Source organism: Melozone crissalis, unplaced genomic scaffold (genome assembly GCF_028551555.1).
Source record: "Melozone crissalis strain CALT ecotype California unplaced genomic scaffold, PUWL_Pcris_2 ptg000018l_1, whole genome shotgun sequence".
Lineage (NCBI taxonomy): Eukaryota > Metazoa > Chordata > Aves > Passeriformes > Passerellidae > Melozone > Melozone crissalis.
In genome coordinates this window covers 1,236,849-1,251,954 of record NW_026535796.1, presented here as the reverse complement: position 1 = coordinate 1,251,954, position 15,106 = coordinate 1,236,849, and the positions used below count along the sequence as shown (strand labels likewise).

Here is a 15,106-nt window from a genome sequence, read left to right as displayed (position 1 = left end):
GTCCTTTAGACATGCAAAAATTGCAAGTTTAAAGTTCACTCAGATAATTCTGAAGCATGCAGACAGGATGCATAGTTTAATTTTTACAGCCCTCTTTCCAACTGAAGCCTTTAAAGACATTTGGCAATTTACAAAATGTTGTAACTAATCAAGCATTACCTAAAGCTTACTGTAACAGACCCAGGTGCCTTTTCCATGTGCAGTTTTCTTTCAGCGGGGTGTGTGGGAGTTATTACAATTGAGCAAGACACGTTTTTCTGATCTCTCCAGCACAGCTCTGCTGTGTAACTCAGAAGGAAGTCACCACACACAGGATTTTTTTGCCAGTTTGTGAAAGCTTTCGCCATTTCACTCATTTATTCTACCTCTCTTGTCAGTTCCATTGTTCCATAACAGTTAAGGTTTTACAGCCTCAAAATAATAAACGCATTTTCTGTTCACATTTTACAAGTCTATCCCGCATTGGTTTCACTTTTGAGAAGCAACAATACATGACTTTGAACACCTACTATCACTCACATCAGTGACCAGCAACGCCTAGGCAAGGTTTCTCTAAACAGCAAAGTTTAGCTGAGCAGTGAGTCAGGATTTCCTTCTGCAGTTCCATTTTAGGAGTTTTTTTCTAGAAAGATAGATTCTCTGAGAATATAAAAGAGACTGCAAATGGACAGACAGCAACTCGTACAGACAAGCCAGACAAACAGAGATGCACCACTGAACAAGGTTTAGAGCATCCATGGCAGTGTTTCTCCAGGCCTTCCACATCCTGCTGTTGATCTGGAGGACATGATGAAATATGCTTTACTACTCCTTTCATCATTCTGCAACTTTATTCCTCTGTCTTCTACTCAATGAAATGGTTTACAAATATATAAACATTGACATGAACAGCCCTATTGTGACCCCATTTTGCACTGGTTCCCTCAACTCCTATGTTTCTCCCCAAATATCACTATGGCCAAGATTTCATTTTATTACCAAAGCAACCATTGCTGCTGTCTAGGACAGCGTTTCCATTTTCACCATGTGGACCAGAATACACTCAAGTTGTGTGTCAGGTCTGGTTTATTATTTTAAAAAGCAAATCATAGCTCTAAAGATGAGCAGAAGTAGGCAATAAAGCAGTTTTTTTCCAGAAAACTGATATTAATGCATGTGAACACGAACAATTCCAAAGAAAATGTTACATCATCTAACTGAATATTTTTGCTCCTGGAAAAAGGTCATCATTTGAAACCAGATCTACAGGGCAGCAAATAATCATTAAGATGCTTTATTGACAAGATCCACTCACTGCAAAGTTTCTGCCTGCATACAATTAGATCTTAGCTTTTCCATAGTGTTTTATTGGCAGTGGAAATGCATCAGTACTTTATTGAAAGCAATAAATAATACTGTGATAAAAATAGTTCAAAAGTAGACTGTACATATTGTTACATAATCTGAAAATACACAAAAGATTAATAGAAAAACAGAACAGTAACAATGAATTTCAGTTTTACAAGCAAGTTAAAAGTGGAAAACAATAAGAAAAAAGACATGCTATATATATTGTTGCATAATAAATAATGCACCATCTGAACAGATTCTCGCTGGCTTTTTAATATGCCATTTACAAGTGTCAGATACATTTTCTACTCATACAGTCCAAAATGGCTACAACCATCCAAATTAAAGTCCAGACAAGTCTTTAGAACAAGTTTACAAAACACATAGGATGACTTACATAAGAAAAGTAAGGCCTTTATTAGAAGATGCACTGCTTTAGTTTTCAGCCCATTGTACCTTCATCTTTCACTACTCATTTGACAGGAGGCTGCAGTGCTTTAGGATTGGTCCATTAAAACTGGTTCCACCAGCATCTTTCCACCAAGTGTTTTCAAGCAAAAAGGTCTAGGACAAAAAAAAAAACCTCTCTGTGGCCTGTGGCTCATGACCAGGAATCATTATGAAGTCTGTCTTCCTCGGGGAAGGAAAAGCAAAAACAAAAAGAGTCCTCGGTTTATGGCTTGTTTTGAGTCACTGCGCAGAGGCGCCGCACAAACACAGCAGAGGGTGTGAGCACTGAGGCAATCGCTCCTGCAACGCGTCCTGCAGGCTGAGGAGTTCCTCCCAGCTTTTCCAACCACTTCCACTTTAAATAAGGACAAATTGCCACTACTTGACACATCCTCTGTGTGGAAAGGTACAGCTCTGAGGAGAACAACACTCGTGTACCGTCCCTCCTACGTCAACAAAGGCTCACCTGAAAAAAAGCTGGACTTGTTTTCAGATCTAAGCTAAGCGCTCCAAAAGACAAAATATATACTGCTCGGTGTCATGATACTTTTACAAAGGTATTAAAATCCTTTTCACCTTCAGTTTCATTATTTAAAAAACAATGATAATTACAGTTACTGCATAATTTACAAAAACCCTATATTGCTCATAGGGACATATACATACAAGCATTACAGTACATTCAGCTGGAAAGACTAAAATTAGAATAAAAAATCAGCAATGATTTGATTTGTAGACTGAATAGAAACAGAAAAAGTAAGTAACTATATAAATGACAAGTCACATAAATATAAGAAACATTTAGATTCTAAAATATTTTCTCTATAGTACTCATGAATTTATTTGCTAATTAAAAACTCTGTAATAAAATATCTCAAAGTGTCCATTTAACAAGTATTAACAGGTTAAGGGTTCCAAATGTTCAAAATGCTGCATATCACCGGTAGAAATAGTGTGGGTAAACTGCAAAGACAACAAACAAAAACAACACACAAAAAGAAAAAAACACAGAAGATTCCATTAGCAGGTTTTAACCACCATTGCATTCCAAGATTGTCACAAACAGCTCAGCAGTGATGCACTGAATTACTGCCATGCCATGCTGGATATCATTTTATTGCCTCCTGCAATCTCCAGCTGCAATGCAAATAAAGCAATAAGGGCAAATGTTTCTGTCTTGAGGATTTCCATCCCACATCACCTGACTACAGAAAATCCTGAACCAGGGAGGAGAATCTGGGGGAGAGACTTAAAACTTCAGTTTCTTGTAACTAAAAATACTGTAAAGAGAGCCCCTGAGATTATGTATGAACTGACACTCATGTGGTCTGAGCTGCTACATGCAGGAGTTTCCTCTGTCAGCAGTTCACATATAAGAACTCTTTAGAACTCAACTCATACATGCAAAAGGTTCTGAATTTGAGGAAGCAAATACATGAGTTGGAAGGGATGCTACCAGTAAGAAGAAAGACACTGCAAGCAGAGAAGACAGGCAATTTACAGTCCATGAAAGATATCAGTGAGGGGGAAAGAGCCACTGAGTTGATTTTTTAAAATTCATTGTAATTAAAAAAAAATAATTTTTGGGCTTGCTTGCAAAATGAGAGAAGTACTGTGTCATGAGAAAATACAGCAGAGGCTGCTGCAGAAACATTCCAGATCCTGGAGAAAGACAGGACAACAGCCCATTCAGAAGCCAGAATACATGGATTTTGTGTTACCACACATCAACAGCACTGCTCCCCAGATTGAGGCTGCAGGTACCTAAATCCAAGCAGCCAGCCCAAGCAATCACAGGGGTATGGAGTGTCCAGGAACTGGGAAACTGCAGTTATCCCTGTAACAATTCAGTACTGAAATATGTTTTAGTGGGACAGCTCTGATCAAGCAAAGACTGTGAGAGATCAGCAATCTGAGCTGCAGTGTCACACACTGGATTATTTTTTCATCCCTAATTTATTCTCTCTTCCCCCCACCCCCCCTTCCACTAGCTGTGCTTCATCCAGCCTTGATTTCAACACTTTCTACAGATCTGTTTAGCACAGGTCCTTTTTGAAGCTGTTTTAAAAACCTCACAGGAACACATTTCTGACAAAACCCAGTATTTCAACGCTCAGTCTTACTGTAGGAAATAAACTTGGGATTTCCAATAGAATGACCTACCCTGAAAACCTGGACTATTTTCTAAGTGTGTAAAACCACTGTAGGAAAATCCCTGTTGCTTTATTGCACAAATAGCTGCTTCAGTGTTGTTCCTATCAGCTTTACTCACCAGGAGAAGGCTTTAACAGGAGTAGGTCCTTACTGTGGCAGAATCCAATCTTTGTGTTCCTGATACACTGCCTATTCCAAGAAGCATGGGAAGACATGCAGAACACAGCATGCATGTTAGTTTTCAAAACAAAAAAAAATCCCTCCACAGCAATGGTGATTACTGCTTTGGTACTCACCCAACTCTAAGGTTACAAGTTAGAAAAGCAGAATTTATTTCACAGTTTGTATATTAACCACTTTTTGTTCCACAGGCTAACAAAATGTATTCTAAAAAATCTGCTTGCCAATTAGCACAGAGAAATTGGCAAAGGTGATTTTTTAAGTTATTTACTACTTTATGTAGTTTGTAAATATCTAATATTTCAAAAAGAAAGTGGTTTTACATGGTAAAGGCTTAATCTGCTTTCATTTATAGAATTTTCCACATGAGTTTTGGTAAATATTTTGTGCTAGTGACAGTACCTAAAATTTAGAAGAGCTTACTGAGAGTAGCATGAGATGCAAAAATTGGTTTTTTGAGCTTTATGAATAAATAAGAGTTTTCAGAACCTGAGGCAACTCCAACAGATTGTGTTCTCACCCTGTCTGTTCCAATAAAAAAACATTTCATATTTGCTTCTGTGTGTCTTTTGTAAACTAAATTCAAGCCAAATGTTGTTCTTATGTTGCTACAGGTACGGTTTTTAAACAGACAAGATCCCTCATGTGACAGGAGATCAACCTCCACTTCCAGGTGGGATTTTTGGGGTCTGCTTTTGTTGGTTTGGGTTTTTTTAACTCATATCTGTGTGTGAACACATATGCCCAAAGATCATTAAGTACACAGCAATGAATAAAACAGTGATTTCAAGTCTGGTCAATAATGAAGTGATCACTGCAGGGGGGGTAATGCACCTGTTACTGAAGTTTTACTCATCTCAAAATTATCTGAGGGGGTTTACTCACATCATTTTTGAATGCATTTTATTGCATTTCAGAAGTGGGGTTCATATTGGTCTAATTGCTGCTAATCAAAAATTCTGCACTGTGTGATTAAAAGACTCCTACTAAGCTGTCACTTTACTTTCCTAAATTACATTTATTTCTAGCTATGATTCTCATTTTGTTACTCCAGTGATGTAAAATAGAAACTTCACCTCTAGTACAGCTTCCTGAAATGACAAAGCACCCTATGGTTAAACACAGTGTTATAAAAACAACCATGCACAAGGCAGATGCTTTTATGCAGCAAAAAGGTCATTTGGACTTAATTCCCCTGGAATCTCAGGCAAAAAATAAAGAACATCATGCTTAAAATTATACAAAATCAATACCATCAATCTGCATCTTCTTTGGCTGCATAGAGGGTGAAGACATTGAGGTTGTAACTCTGAAATTTGCAGGAAGAGTCTCTGCTGATCCAGCAGCTAAACCTCTTATGTCCTTTGGTCTAAACTTCTTTCTCCACGAAGGTGCTCTCCTAAAGCTCTTATCATCATCCTGTCATATTGACAAACAACATTAGCAGTGCAAAAAGTGTTATTGGGGATTGTTACTGACATTAAAAGGATTACTGACAAACTTAAGTAAATGTATCACCACTGAAGAAGGCAATTGTGAGGAAATAAAAAGTAAGTGTATTAAATACTGCATTGCCAAGCAGGGCTTTCCTTAAGCACTTGGGTAAATGTAATTTAATTACCCAAGTGCATTTTCCTTCCCCCATTAATATATCTGCATCTTTCAAGCAATATTTCCACATAATGCTACACTTAGTAAATACAGTTAAATACACTTCCAAAAACATCTTTGGTAGAGAATGTATTGTGTCAATGCAAATGTACCCACTGGGCAGCTCCATTTGCCAGCTTCCCATTTAGAACCAGTTACATCCTTTCAATGCTCAGATTTATTCCCTTGTACAATTAGGAGATAAGTGTCTCTATTATTTGGAGAGATCTTCATGATCAAACTGCCCTGTGCCACTAGAACAGAGCAAACATCTGTTGCCTTAAAGCTCCTTTTGCAGTTTGAAATCTCCAAGGAAAATACTTTAGAAAACCATCAATGCTTTCTGATGGGTTGTTAAAACCTTGGTAGAGATGCACAAGGGAACAGAGCTGTCAGGAGCTTCCCCTTCCCCTGTCCTCATGCCGGCACCAATGTTTCTGAGACTGGTTTCCTGAGCTGGTTAACCACAGAAGGGTTTTGTCACTTCAGCCTTAATCTGCAACACTTTTGCCTACATGTGCTACCACATCAAATCTCATCAGCACCAAGGATGAAGCAGTATGGAGTTAATTAAGGCTCTCCTGGGGAAGTAACATCAGCTTGAACCTGTCCATTGAGCAACCTAAAAGGTTAAAGATGGAACACTCTCCTCCATGATATTGGTGCACAGAATAGCTTCACACTTAGAGAGTTTTACACTCATTTCAATGCAGTTGTACAATAAAATCACAGACTGCCCAACAAAAATTACTTTGATGTGTAAACACACCTGGTGGTCTTCTGCACCAGTATGAATCACAATTAACAGAAGATTTCTTAAAAACCACTCAAAGCTCTTTGAAATACTGCTCTTTAGGATAAAGTGCCTTTCTCTATCACAGCTTGCTCATTGCAATGCTGGTCACTAATTTTCACATATTTTAGATCAAGAGGATTCAGCCCTAAGTGCTGCTATTAGACGGGCTAGAAAACCAAACTTGCAAATCTTCCCAATACTTTCATATTCAAAGTCATCTTACCAAAATACACAAAACCCTGCTGTATTTAGAAACCCTCAGAGACAAGGAGTTTCAAATTAAAGTTTCTGTCATTGTTCTGTCAAAAGCTTCAAGAGGTTAAGGCTAAATTCTTTCACTGAGCAGTTCTGATAAAGTTTCCAGAACCATAAAATGGGTCAATAACTCAAGTAACTTACTTCATCAAGTCTTCTGTCAGTGCCCATAGCAAGGAGGTTATTGAATTCCCTCTCCAGAACAGCACGAGCCTGAAGTTTGTGGTACGAAAGAAATGGAAGTTGATTCCAAAAGATTAGTAATTAGTAACTTATAATGATTTTAAAAACTTAATAGGACCCAAATTGCTTAGTGCTTTCTTATCAGATTAATAAACATGCTTCATACTTCAAAAGTCAGTACTTGAAAAGTTACAATTTAATTTGTAACTTATAAAAAATTTAAGGAAAACTTAACAGCTCTCCTCTATTTGTGATATGAAAGTTCATGACTCTGCCTCTAACTTAATTATTTCAGAGTAAAAACTGGCAAACAAAAATGATGAGTTTCACACTATTTTGTGAAGATGGGCTGTGAAGAAAATATTCAAGCAATTCTTTTCCCAAGCAAATCTACCAATAAGAATTGTTATTAACAACTAGAAAACCATCAGAAAAGTACGATTTTAAGTTTTTGTCATGTGTGACAATGGACAACTTTGCATCCATTTTTAACCTTCCTAGGAGGCCTAAGGTGCCTCATCCTTGGTTACCTGTGTGTTTTGAGTGGGGATTTGCAGCAGGAGAGCCAATGCATTGTAATCAAAGGATTCATCTAAGGCCACAAGCGCGCCGTGAACGCCGCTCTCCTGCAGGTTATTGGCGTATTCCTTAAGGCCGATGGACACCACCCATTGGATCATCCTCTCATTGCTCCACACCAGGACATCTGGGGAGGCAAAAACATAGTGCCAGACTCATTACAACACCTCTTCTCTGAGCCAAATCATCCACAGTCATGAACTGGATGATTGAAGTGGAAAGTAAACATATTACAACTCTGCTGGAAGACATTTCACACCATAACTTAAATATTCCACGGAGCAATTCTCTATATGTAAGAGATGCACCCATTCCATTTGGGAGGTGAAAAACAACCCACCAGCCACAACTCTGGCTTGCTTGCTGCCAGTTAGTTGTGACTCCTGGGAATGATCTCAGGCACAATTAACAAGTTAACCACCAAAAGGTTATCCATGATTTGAAAGGAAAGGGAAAGAGCAGGGACAGAACCTTCTAAGCAAGTTTTTAGACTCAGATATCAAAAAATGCTTCTGATATTAAGCAGGGAACAAAATTACTACAGCAAATCTTGGAAAATCATGAATTCCTACCCTACTTTCTCTTACTCCTTCTCTCTTGTACAAGAATCATCATGAATCTGGAAGATATAATTACCTAAGTCACTTGGATATTTTTTCATCAACTGCTGGGCAATAAAAGTTACTAGCCACAAGCAACAATAAAATAATGCAGATGTAAAGTTATGTCAAAACAGGGGGAAAAGAAGAAAATAAGGACATCCCTCCCCAAACATGTTCTTAACTGTCCTAAAACATTTAATTTCAAACTTCAGAGCAGTATGAGTTTCCAAAATGTTCACATTTGTAGCATAAGTAAGTGATTTAATGATGTGGTTTATCATTCAGGGTTCAGGGCCTACATCCAGACACGCCTTGTGCATTTAACACTTGTTATTTTATAAATGGTTCCATCCTCTAAAGCCTTTTCTTTGTTTACGGATCTTTGAGGCTGATCAGTGAAAACATGGCAGAATCAGACTGAGGTGAGGACAACGCACTAACCCTTAATTTCATTCTGGCTTTCTTCTCTTTTTCTTTCCAGTTCTTTTCGATCATAATTCAGTCTTCGGAGGCACATAATTCCACACTGAAAACTGTTCCTGTTTGGAGCAGAGAAAAAAAATACCAGAAAAAAAATATTTCGAGATAATGGAATCACTTAACTGTGGGTGAGGTCTCCATCTTCAGCCTTGTTACCTGTGAAAGCTGTCCACCATTTTCAGCTGCCCACGCAAGTCTTTCTTGGTTAAGTGGTCCAGCATGCGAGCATCCACCAGACATTCCATGAAGTAGCTGCGGTACTGAGGGAGCCCCAGGCTTGGCAGCCACTCATTGCCAATCCACTCGTGGTTCATGTCACCATAGGCTAGTGTCTGGTTTGAAAAAAAATTAAGGGACATGCTTATTGACATGAGAAAAGAAAAGCTATTCTAGACAGCACAGTTTAAAGAAATTGCTTATTTGATTCTTAGCCTGTAAAGATAAGCACATCAGAATACTGAATACTACGTGTGTGTTTGCCAAAGAAGTCATCCTCATGGAGAAAAGCAAGTGCAGATATTCACATCAGCAAGTAAAACTGCCTCAATTTATATCAAGAAATAGCATGACAAAATATGCAAGAGCTAATAAAAGTTTACAGAAAGACTAATCTACATGGTTGGACAGCAAAAGCCATAGAATTTAATTGTGTTGAGATGTTGTAAATACTCTCGCCCTTGAAAACTAGGGGGGAATCTTATTTTTCTGGTGACTTTATAAAGAAAACATATCAGAAAAAGAACTGCGGGCCTTTTTATATACAGTTAGCTGTTTTCAGAAACTGATAAAACCCTGTTATCAAAGAACAAGCCATTCTAAATGCTAGTCTTTATCCTAAAAGAGATTTTTCTCATTACAGTTTTGATCTGCAAATCACCAGGCATTTTTTTAGAGAAAACATCTATAGAAATAAGAGTTTGTAATCATACATCTAATCACTTCTTGGGCAACAAAACCAGGGAGCTCCTTTTTTCAAAAGCATAATAATTCAGATTTTTCTGTTAAAAGGCAAAAGCTTCATTTCTCCTCTAAAGGAAGCACCTTCCAGAAAGGAGCAAGGCCACAAGGAAATGCACGTCTCCAAGCCAAGTGAAAGAGCTCCTTACTCTGGACTTGTTATCACTGAGAATCAACAAATGAGTAGCTGAGATGTAGTTAATGGGACTTAAACCAGCTTTAAGCTGGAGAGCAGCCAAGAAAGAAGAGCCCACACTGTGCAAAGATATGGATCATGGGTAAATCCCAAGTTACCTTTCTATCCCTGTAAAAATACTCAGCTACATCAATGTCTGAGAATACAATTAGGATTTGCCACCACTTTAAGGCAAAACAATCAATCAAGGGGAATTACAGAATTAGTGCATAGAAATCTACTTAACCATCCAAGCCCAGGGTACCTTGTGGCACACCTGGGATGGTGGCTGGGTTGGACAGGGACATTTTACACAGAGCAGATATTCCTCTTGGAATTCTGGCTTCCTCAGAGAGCCACCCCCAACCAAAACATTAAAATATTTAAATCACATGTATTTCCCAAGTGTGCATTGTAGAGAGATAAGGCTGCAGTTTCCCCCTCTCCCAATCCCAAGGTCACACCCAGAATCATTAAAAGATGCTGGCCTAAAGGAAAACCAGATTCTTTCATGCTCTAATGATTGTGACAGTTTACATACAGTCTGTAATATGAGATAAAGTTTCCAACCTGAGCCCAGCTTCCCTCCTCATCTTCCTGTTAGGTGGTTAGGAAAGCAAAAGAACACACACATATTAGTGGTTAAGTTTAGTAAGGAGGTCAAAGTTAATGGTGCACTGCAAGACTCTAAATCTACTGCATACCAAAAAAATCTAGACAAACCAAGCATCATGCAATGTAAAAAATTATACACAAGGCATTTATTTTTGTATGAGAAGTTGCAAACCCCATCTACTGATTAAGTTTTCTGGAGAGAAGAAATTTCTGCACCAATAATTCAATTTGTCTATTTGTCAATCAAGTAAGAGCTCCATTTTACAGATTAGAGTTTTGTTTACAATCTTATCAACATTGATTTTTTTCTTCCTCCCTTCTGGGAAAAAAGCTATCAAGATGCAGATTGCAAGGTTAATAGTTGGAAGAAGCAATGATCCAGAATTTTAGTGCATTAATTTGAAAGAAACAAAAAAAAGAAGAAAAAAAAAAAAGACCAAAAGGTACTTGATTCAAATGTTTAAGAAGTGGAAAAAGCACTCTAAGGAAGAGAAGTGGCAACACTGTAAACTAACCGTTTGTTGTGTGGCTGTAAGATTTTCCATTTCTTCATGTGTTACCCAGACATTTCCCGTGGTCTAACATGAGCCCACAGGGAATCAATCCCATCCAGTGAAAGGAAAGCAGTAACAAAGAGGAGAGGTTGCAGAACAGATAAGCAAATCGGTACTGTAAGGAGCAGGCATGGGCAAAGCAATGGTCTCTAGGTCAGCTACAGCTACTGACAGTCATGGCATGCAATAAAAGCCTACTCACGGGGATCAACTTCCTTCACAGATATTAACAAAACTCAGCAGCAGAAACAGCTGACAGGATTTCATTAATGGGTAAACAGTCAGCTCTGCTCTAATCCAAAAAATACATTTGTAGCCTAGCACATAGCCCCAGGAATAACTTTAGACTGCAGAGCAGGCAGACTCATGAGAGAAAATTCCCACTACGTGCCTAAATTTACTAGAGAGAGACAGGTGCCTCCTAGATCATGTAGTCTGCATTATTTGGAGTTAATGGCTTTACAGCTACATTAAAAGAGCCTCCAACTATCCTACAAATTTCTGTACACACTTGTAGACTTCATCTGTATTTTAAATTCTCTGGAGGCCAAAATAACACATACTCTAAATACTTTGCATTACATACTTAGACTGAAATAAACTTCTCTATTCCTCAAGAAAGAAAATTGCAGTTATCCCTTTAGTTAATTTCCATGAAAGGAAGGAACAGCCTATATTTAAATGAAGTGTTCCTTTCCAGAAATTCTTAATACAAGTTCAGTTCTAAGTTTACAGTCAAACATGGGGAAATTCTAGGTGTTTATTGTGCTCAAGTAAGTTTCCTTACCGTCCTTGAGGTGGGAGGGGCAGAGGGGCTGGTTAGGGACATGATTTCCTGGATGGCCAGGCGGAGCTTGAGCCTGTGCAGGGGATTGCTGATGCCGATTTCCCGCTGGATTTCCGTGTCAGACAGCGCTGACATGATAGCACCGCTTTTCACATTGGCTCGGCAGGCGGCCACGTACCAGGCTGGCATCCCCACCCACAGCTGCAACACACAGAGGGAAGTAAACAGGATGTGGAAAACATTCCTGCCTCCAAACCCACACAGGCTTTACATTGAGGGGGCTTTTTGTTCATTTTGGGAGGAGCACTCACCTCCAGCCACACCACCACAGTGGGCCCATCCCACTGTGCAAAAGGCAAACCTTGTCTTCTGGCTTCCTCCAGCAACTCGTGCCTACAATTACAGAAATAGTTATTAGTTATAATAATGGATGCTACAATTCCAGCACTGCATTCACTTCACTATTGTCTTTCCAATAATTAACTCATTCCTTTCCCAGCCAGCCTTATATGACACACCTCCTCAGGCAGGTACAGCACATGTACAGGGACTACGTAGGGATGAAAGCTGAGCTGGGCAGGAAATCTGAGAGCAGCAGAGATGTAGATCTTGCCTTTCAGAACCCAGCTTCCGAAGTCACTACTGACACTTGCAGCCCAAAGTGAAGATGTCAGGCTTATTTGGCAAGCAGATTCTCAGCTGCTCAGTTTTCTGCCCAGCAAAGCTGAACCAAAGCAGCCATTTCTCCTCAGCATGTGTAGATTTGAATCCTGTGGCCACACATGAGCACATCAGACACGCCCGTCCATCAAGCTGTCAGGGCTGGACACTGGGACAGTGACCATTCCACTGGTGAACATCAGCCTGTCAGAACGTCTGGCACAGCTTCAGACAACCAGAGTTGTGTTTGGCAATTCTATCCTGACAGGCTGTGTACTGAAACTCAGCTTTCATCTCCCCTGATGACACCATTTCCTTTGTTGTGCTGAAACAGAAGCGCCTGAAGTTTCATATTGACAATTCAGCTCCCAGAGACAATGGAAGCTCACAAGGTCCCTATAAATAGTTGCCAAAAACGTTTAATAAACCAAAGGACAAAAATTAGCACTGTGGGTATAAGTATGCAATGCTGCTTGGATATACCTGGCTAAAAACATGGAGAAAGCCTAAAAAAAGCATTTTTACACTGCCTTTGAAAGCCAGTTATATATGGTTAAATCTCCACTCATTCTCCTTTGAAAATCTGAAAAAACAACTGCACCTAATTAGACTGATTTTATTGTTCTTTATTCATGCCTGCAAGTGTAGAATTAAGATATGCAGCAATATTACTGAGTCAAGACCTTGCATTATGTATTTACCATTTTCTCACTATTTCAATCAATTAAAATCTCCTTGCCTTTTGAACTGTCTCACTGGAGAGATCTAAGGTAATAACAGTTTTAGAAGTTATAGGTATTAAAATACACAAGGCACCTTGAAGAGTGATTACTGACAGACAAGGAGCTGTTTTGCTACTCCTACAAAATGGAAATGCAGCATTCAGCTCTTTTAGACATATTTGGGATCCTCACGTTATATTGGGAGGTAACTAAATATTAAAAAGAAATAATGAAGCAATAAATATACTAGCAACTGCTTTATCATCTGCACACCAATAAATTCGTATTGCTCTGGAAGAACCTCCCAGTAATTTGTGCTAATTAAATGTGCTTCCCAGGAATGGAAAAGGGGGAGGAAGGAAGGCACGGCCAGACAACTGGTTACAAATAATCATTCAGGTACCATTTTGGGATCCATCCATTAAGGTGGAACAGCGTTCAGCAGTCAGCAGCTGAATTTCCCTACCAAAAAAGACTGTAAAAGCTAAGACATATTTGTACTTTTCAAAAAGACACATATTTCTGAATGTGGAAAAAAGGATCAGCTATTTCCCCACTACTGTGGAATACATTACATTCATTTTACAATTAATTAGCCCTGAACACATTTTGTTCTGCTTCTCTTTGTTGTTTAAGATTTAAAAATTAGAAAAATAAATTTATAAGATCATATGAAACACTGTTTGGTAAGAACAGAATAAAGTGCTTAATACTGTATTTGCCAGAAAGGAACACAAAGTTTCTTCAATTACTTTAGCTTCCAAATTGGTGTCTAGGCCTTCCTTTTTGGTGGTTGTATTGTGTGGAGTTCAGAGAATATCAGTGTCATTTCTGGTAGTTCTGTAAGTCTCATTGTATACTCCATGGTAACCATGAAACAGTGAATCCTTTGGAGCAGAATACAAGGAATACATCAAAAATGTAAGGAGAGGTTATGATGCCAACTTGAAACTGATGGTGGTAATGTAGGAAGAAAATAATTGTGTGATGGAAGAAAACACATAAAAATAAAAACAAACAAAGAAAAAATGTTTATGAGATGAGTTTATGCAGAAATTATTCAATGGATCCAAAGAGGAAAGCAACCATGAAGCGGAAAATTAATTGCAGAATTTGTTCATATGCAGTGAGAGATAAAAAACTTGCTTGCACAGGAAAGCTCAAGATGTAGCCCAGGCACAAAACATCTCATAGGAAGAATTCAGAAGCAGCTGCTGTTTCATCTGCAAATGATGCACTGATGTTTTCTTCCTATAGCAGAGACGTTCTCTTTTCCCACTACTCCCTTCAAACTCCAAGACACTCACTGCATTCCAGTAAAATGTGATCAGATAGATCCCTGAGAGATCACAACTGAGTCTCACAGCCCAAGCATTATTTACACCAGTTAGGAAATAGGAGCCAAATCCAGAATCTTTGTGAGGAAAAAAATATTGCAGTGGTGTCAGCAACGTTAACAGCTGGTACAAACCTGGCCCTGTGAAGGATAAAAGAGAGCCAAAAGAGTAGCTGGCTGCTGGAATAACTCCTGGGTGACAAAACCAAGGGAGAGATGTCTGGAGACTTAATAAAAAACCTGGCTGAGCTTCCCTTGGAACAGGAGCCCAAACATGCTGCTGCAAGGGGGGAAGGCTCACTCTTAAGACACATTCCAGAGGCATCTCACAGCAGCTGGGAGGACAAAAGTCACAGGGAGTGAGAAATGATGGCAAAGCTGCAGGTGGTGCCTGGTGCAGCAGAGAGTGCACAGACTGTGTGAAGTAGCTGTGCTCAGAAGGGCTCCTGGCAGGAGAGCACATGCTCACCCCACAGGAAAATAAAGCAGCCTGGATCACTTGGCCACTGGACTGGGACAGCATGGAAATGGATACATGCAGAGCTCAAAGCCAGAGGGGGATGCTGCATCCCAGATTTCTTGGACAGAACTGAAGAGGACTGATTTGGAAGAAGTTCAGAAACAGTAAACACTGCAGTGTGG

At 39.2% G+C, this 15,106-nt stretch overlaps 1 protein-coding gene across 6 annotated transcripts in view; it reads right to left on the bottom strand.

Annotated features, from left to right (window-relative positions):
• Nucleotides 1-327: 327 nt before the first annotated feature.
• PPFIA1 (PTPRF interacting protein alpha 1) overlaps nt 328-15,106 on the bottom strand; it is a 53,296-nt gene continuing 38,517 nt past the window's right edge. For 4 of the 6 annotated variants that reach the window (XM_054275042.1, XM_054275044.1, XM_054275043.1 and 1 more), the window contains 11 exons: nt 12,058-12,139; nt 11,747-11,947; nt 10,921-10,983; nt 10,361-10,387; nt 8,815-8,990; nt 8,620-8,717; nt 7,528-7,703; nt 6,959-7,027; nt 5,367-5,532; nt 4,052-4,122; nt 328-2,742 (listed from right to left, as the gene is read on the bottom strand). In XM_054275042.1, the coding sequence (XP_054131017.1) occupies nt 4,064-4,122; nt 5,367-5,532; nt 6,959-7,027; nt 7,528-7,703; nt 8,620-8,717; nt 8,815-8,990; nt 10,361-10,387; nt 10,921-10,983; nt 11,747-11,947; nt 12,058-12,139 (1,117 nt within the window). In that variant the 3' untranslated portion in view covers nt 328-2,742; nt 4,052-4,063. The remainder of the gene's footprint in view (nt 2,743-4,051; nt 4,123-5,366; nt 5,533-6,958; nt 7,028-7,527; nt 7,704-8,619; nt 8,718-8,814; nt 8,991-10,360; nt 10,388-10,920; nt 10,984-11,746; nt 11,948-12,057; nt 12,140-15,106) is intronic. The other 2 variants (XM_054275046.1, XM_054275047.1) reach the window with 1 other exon arrangement.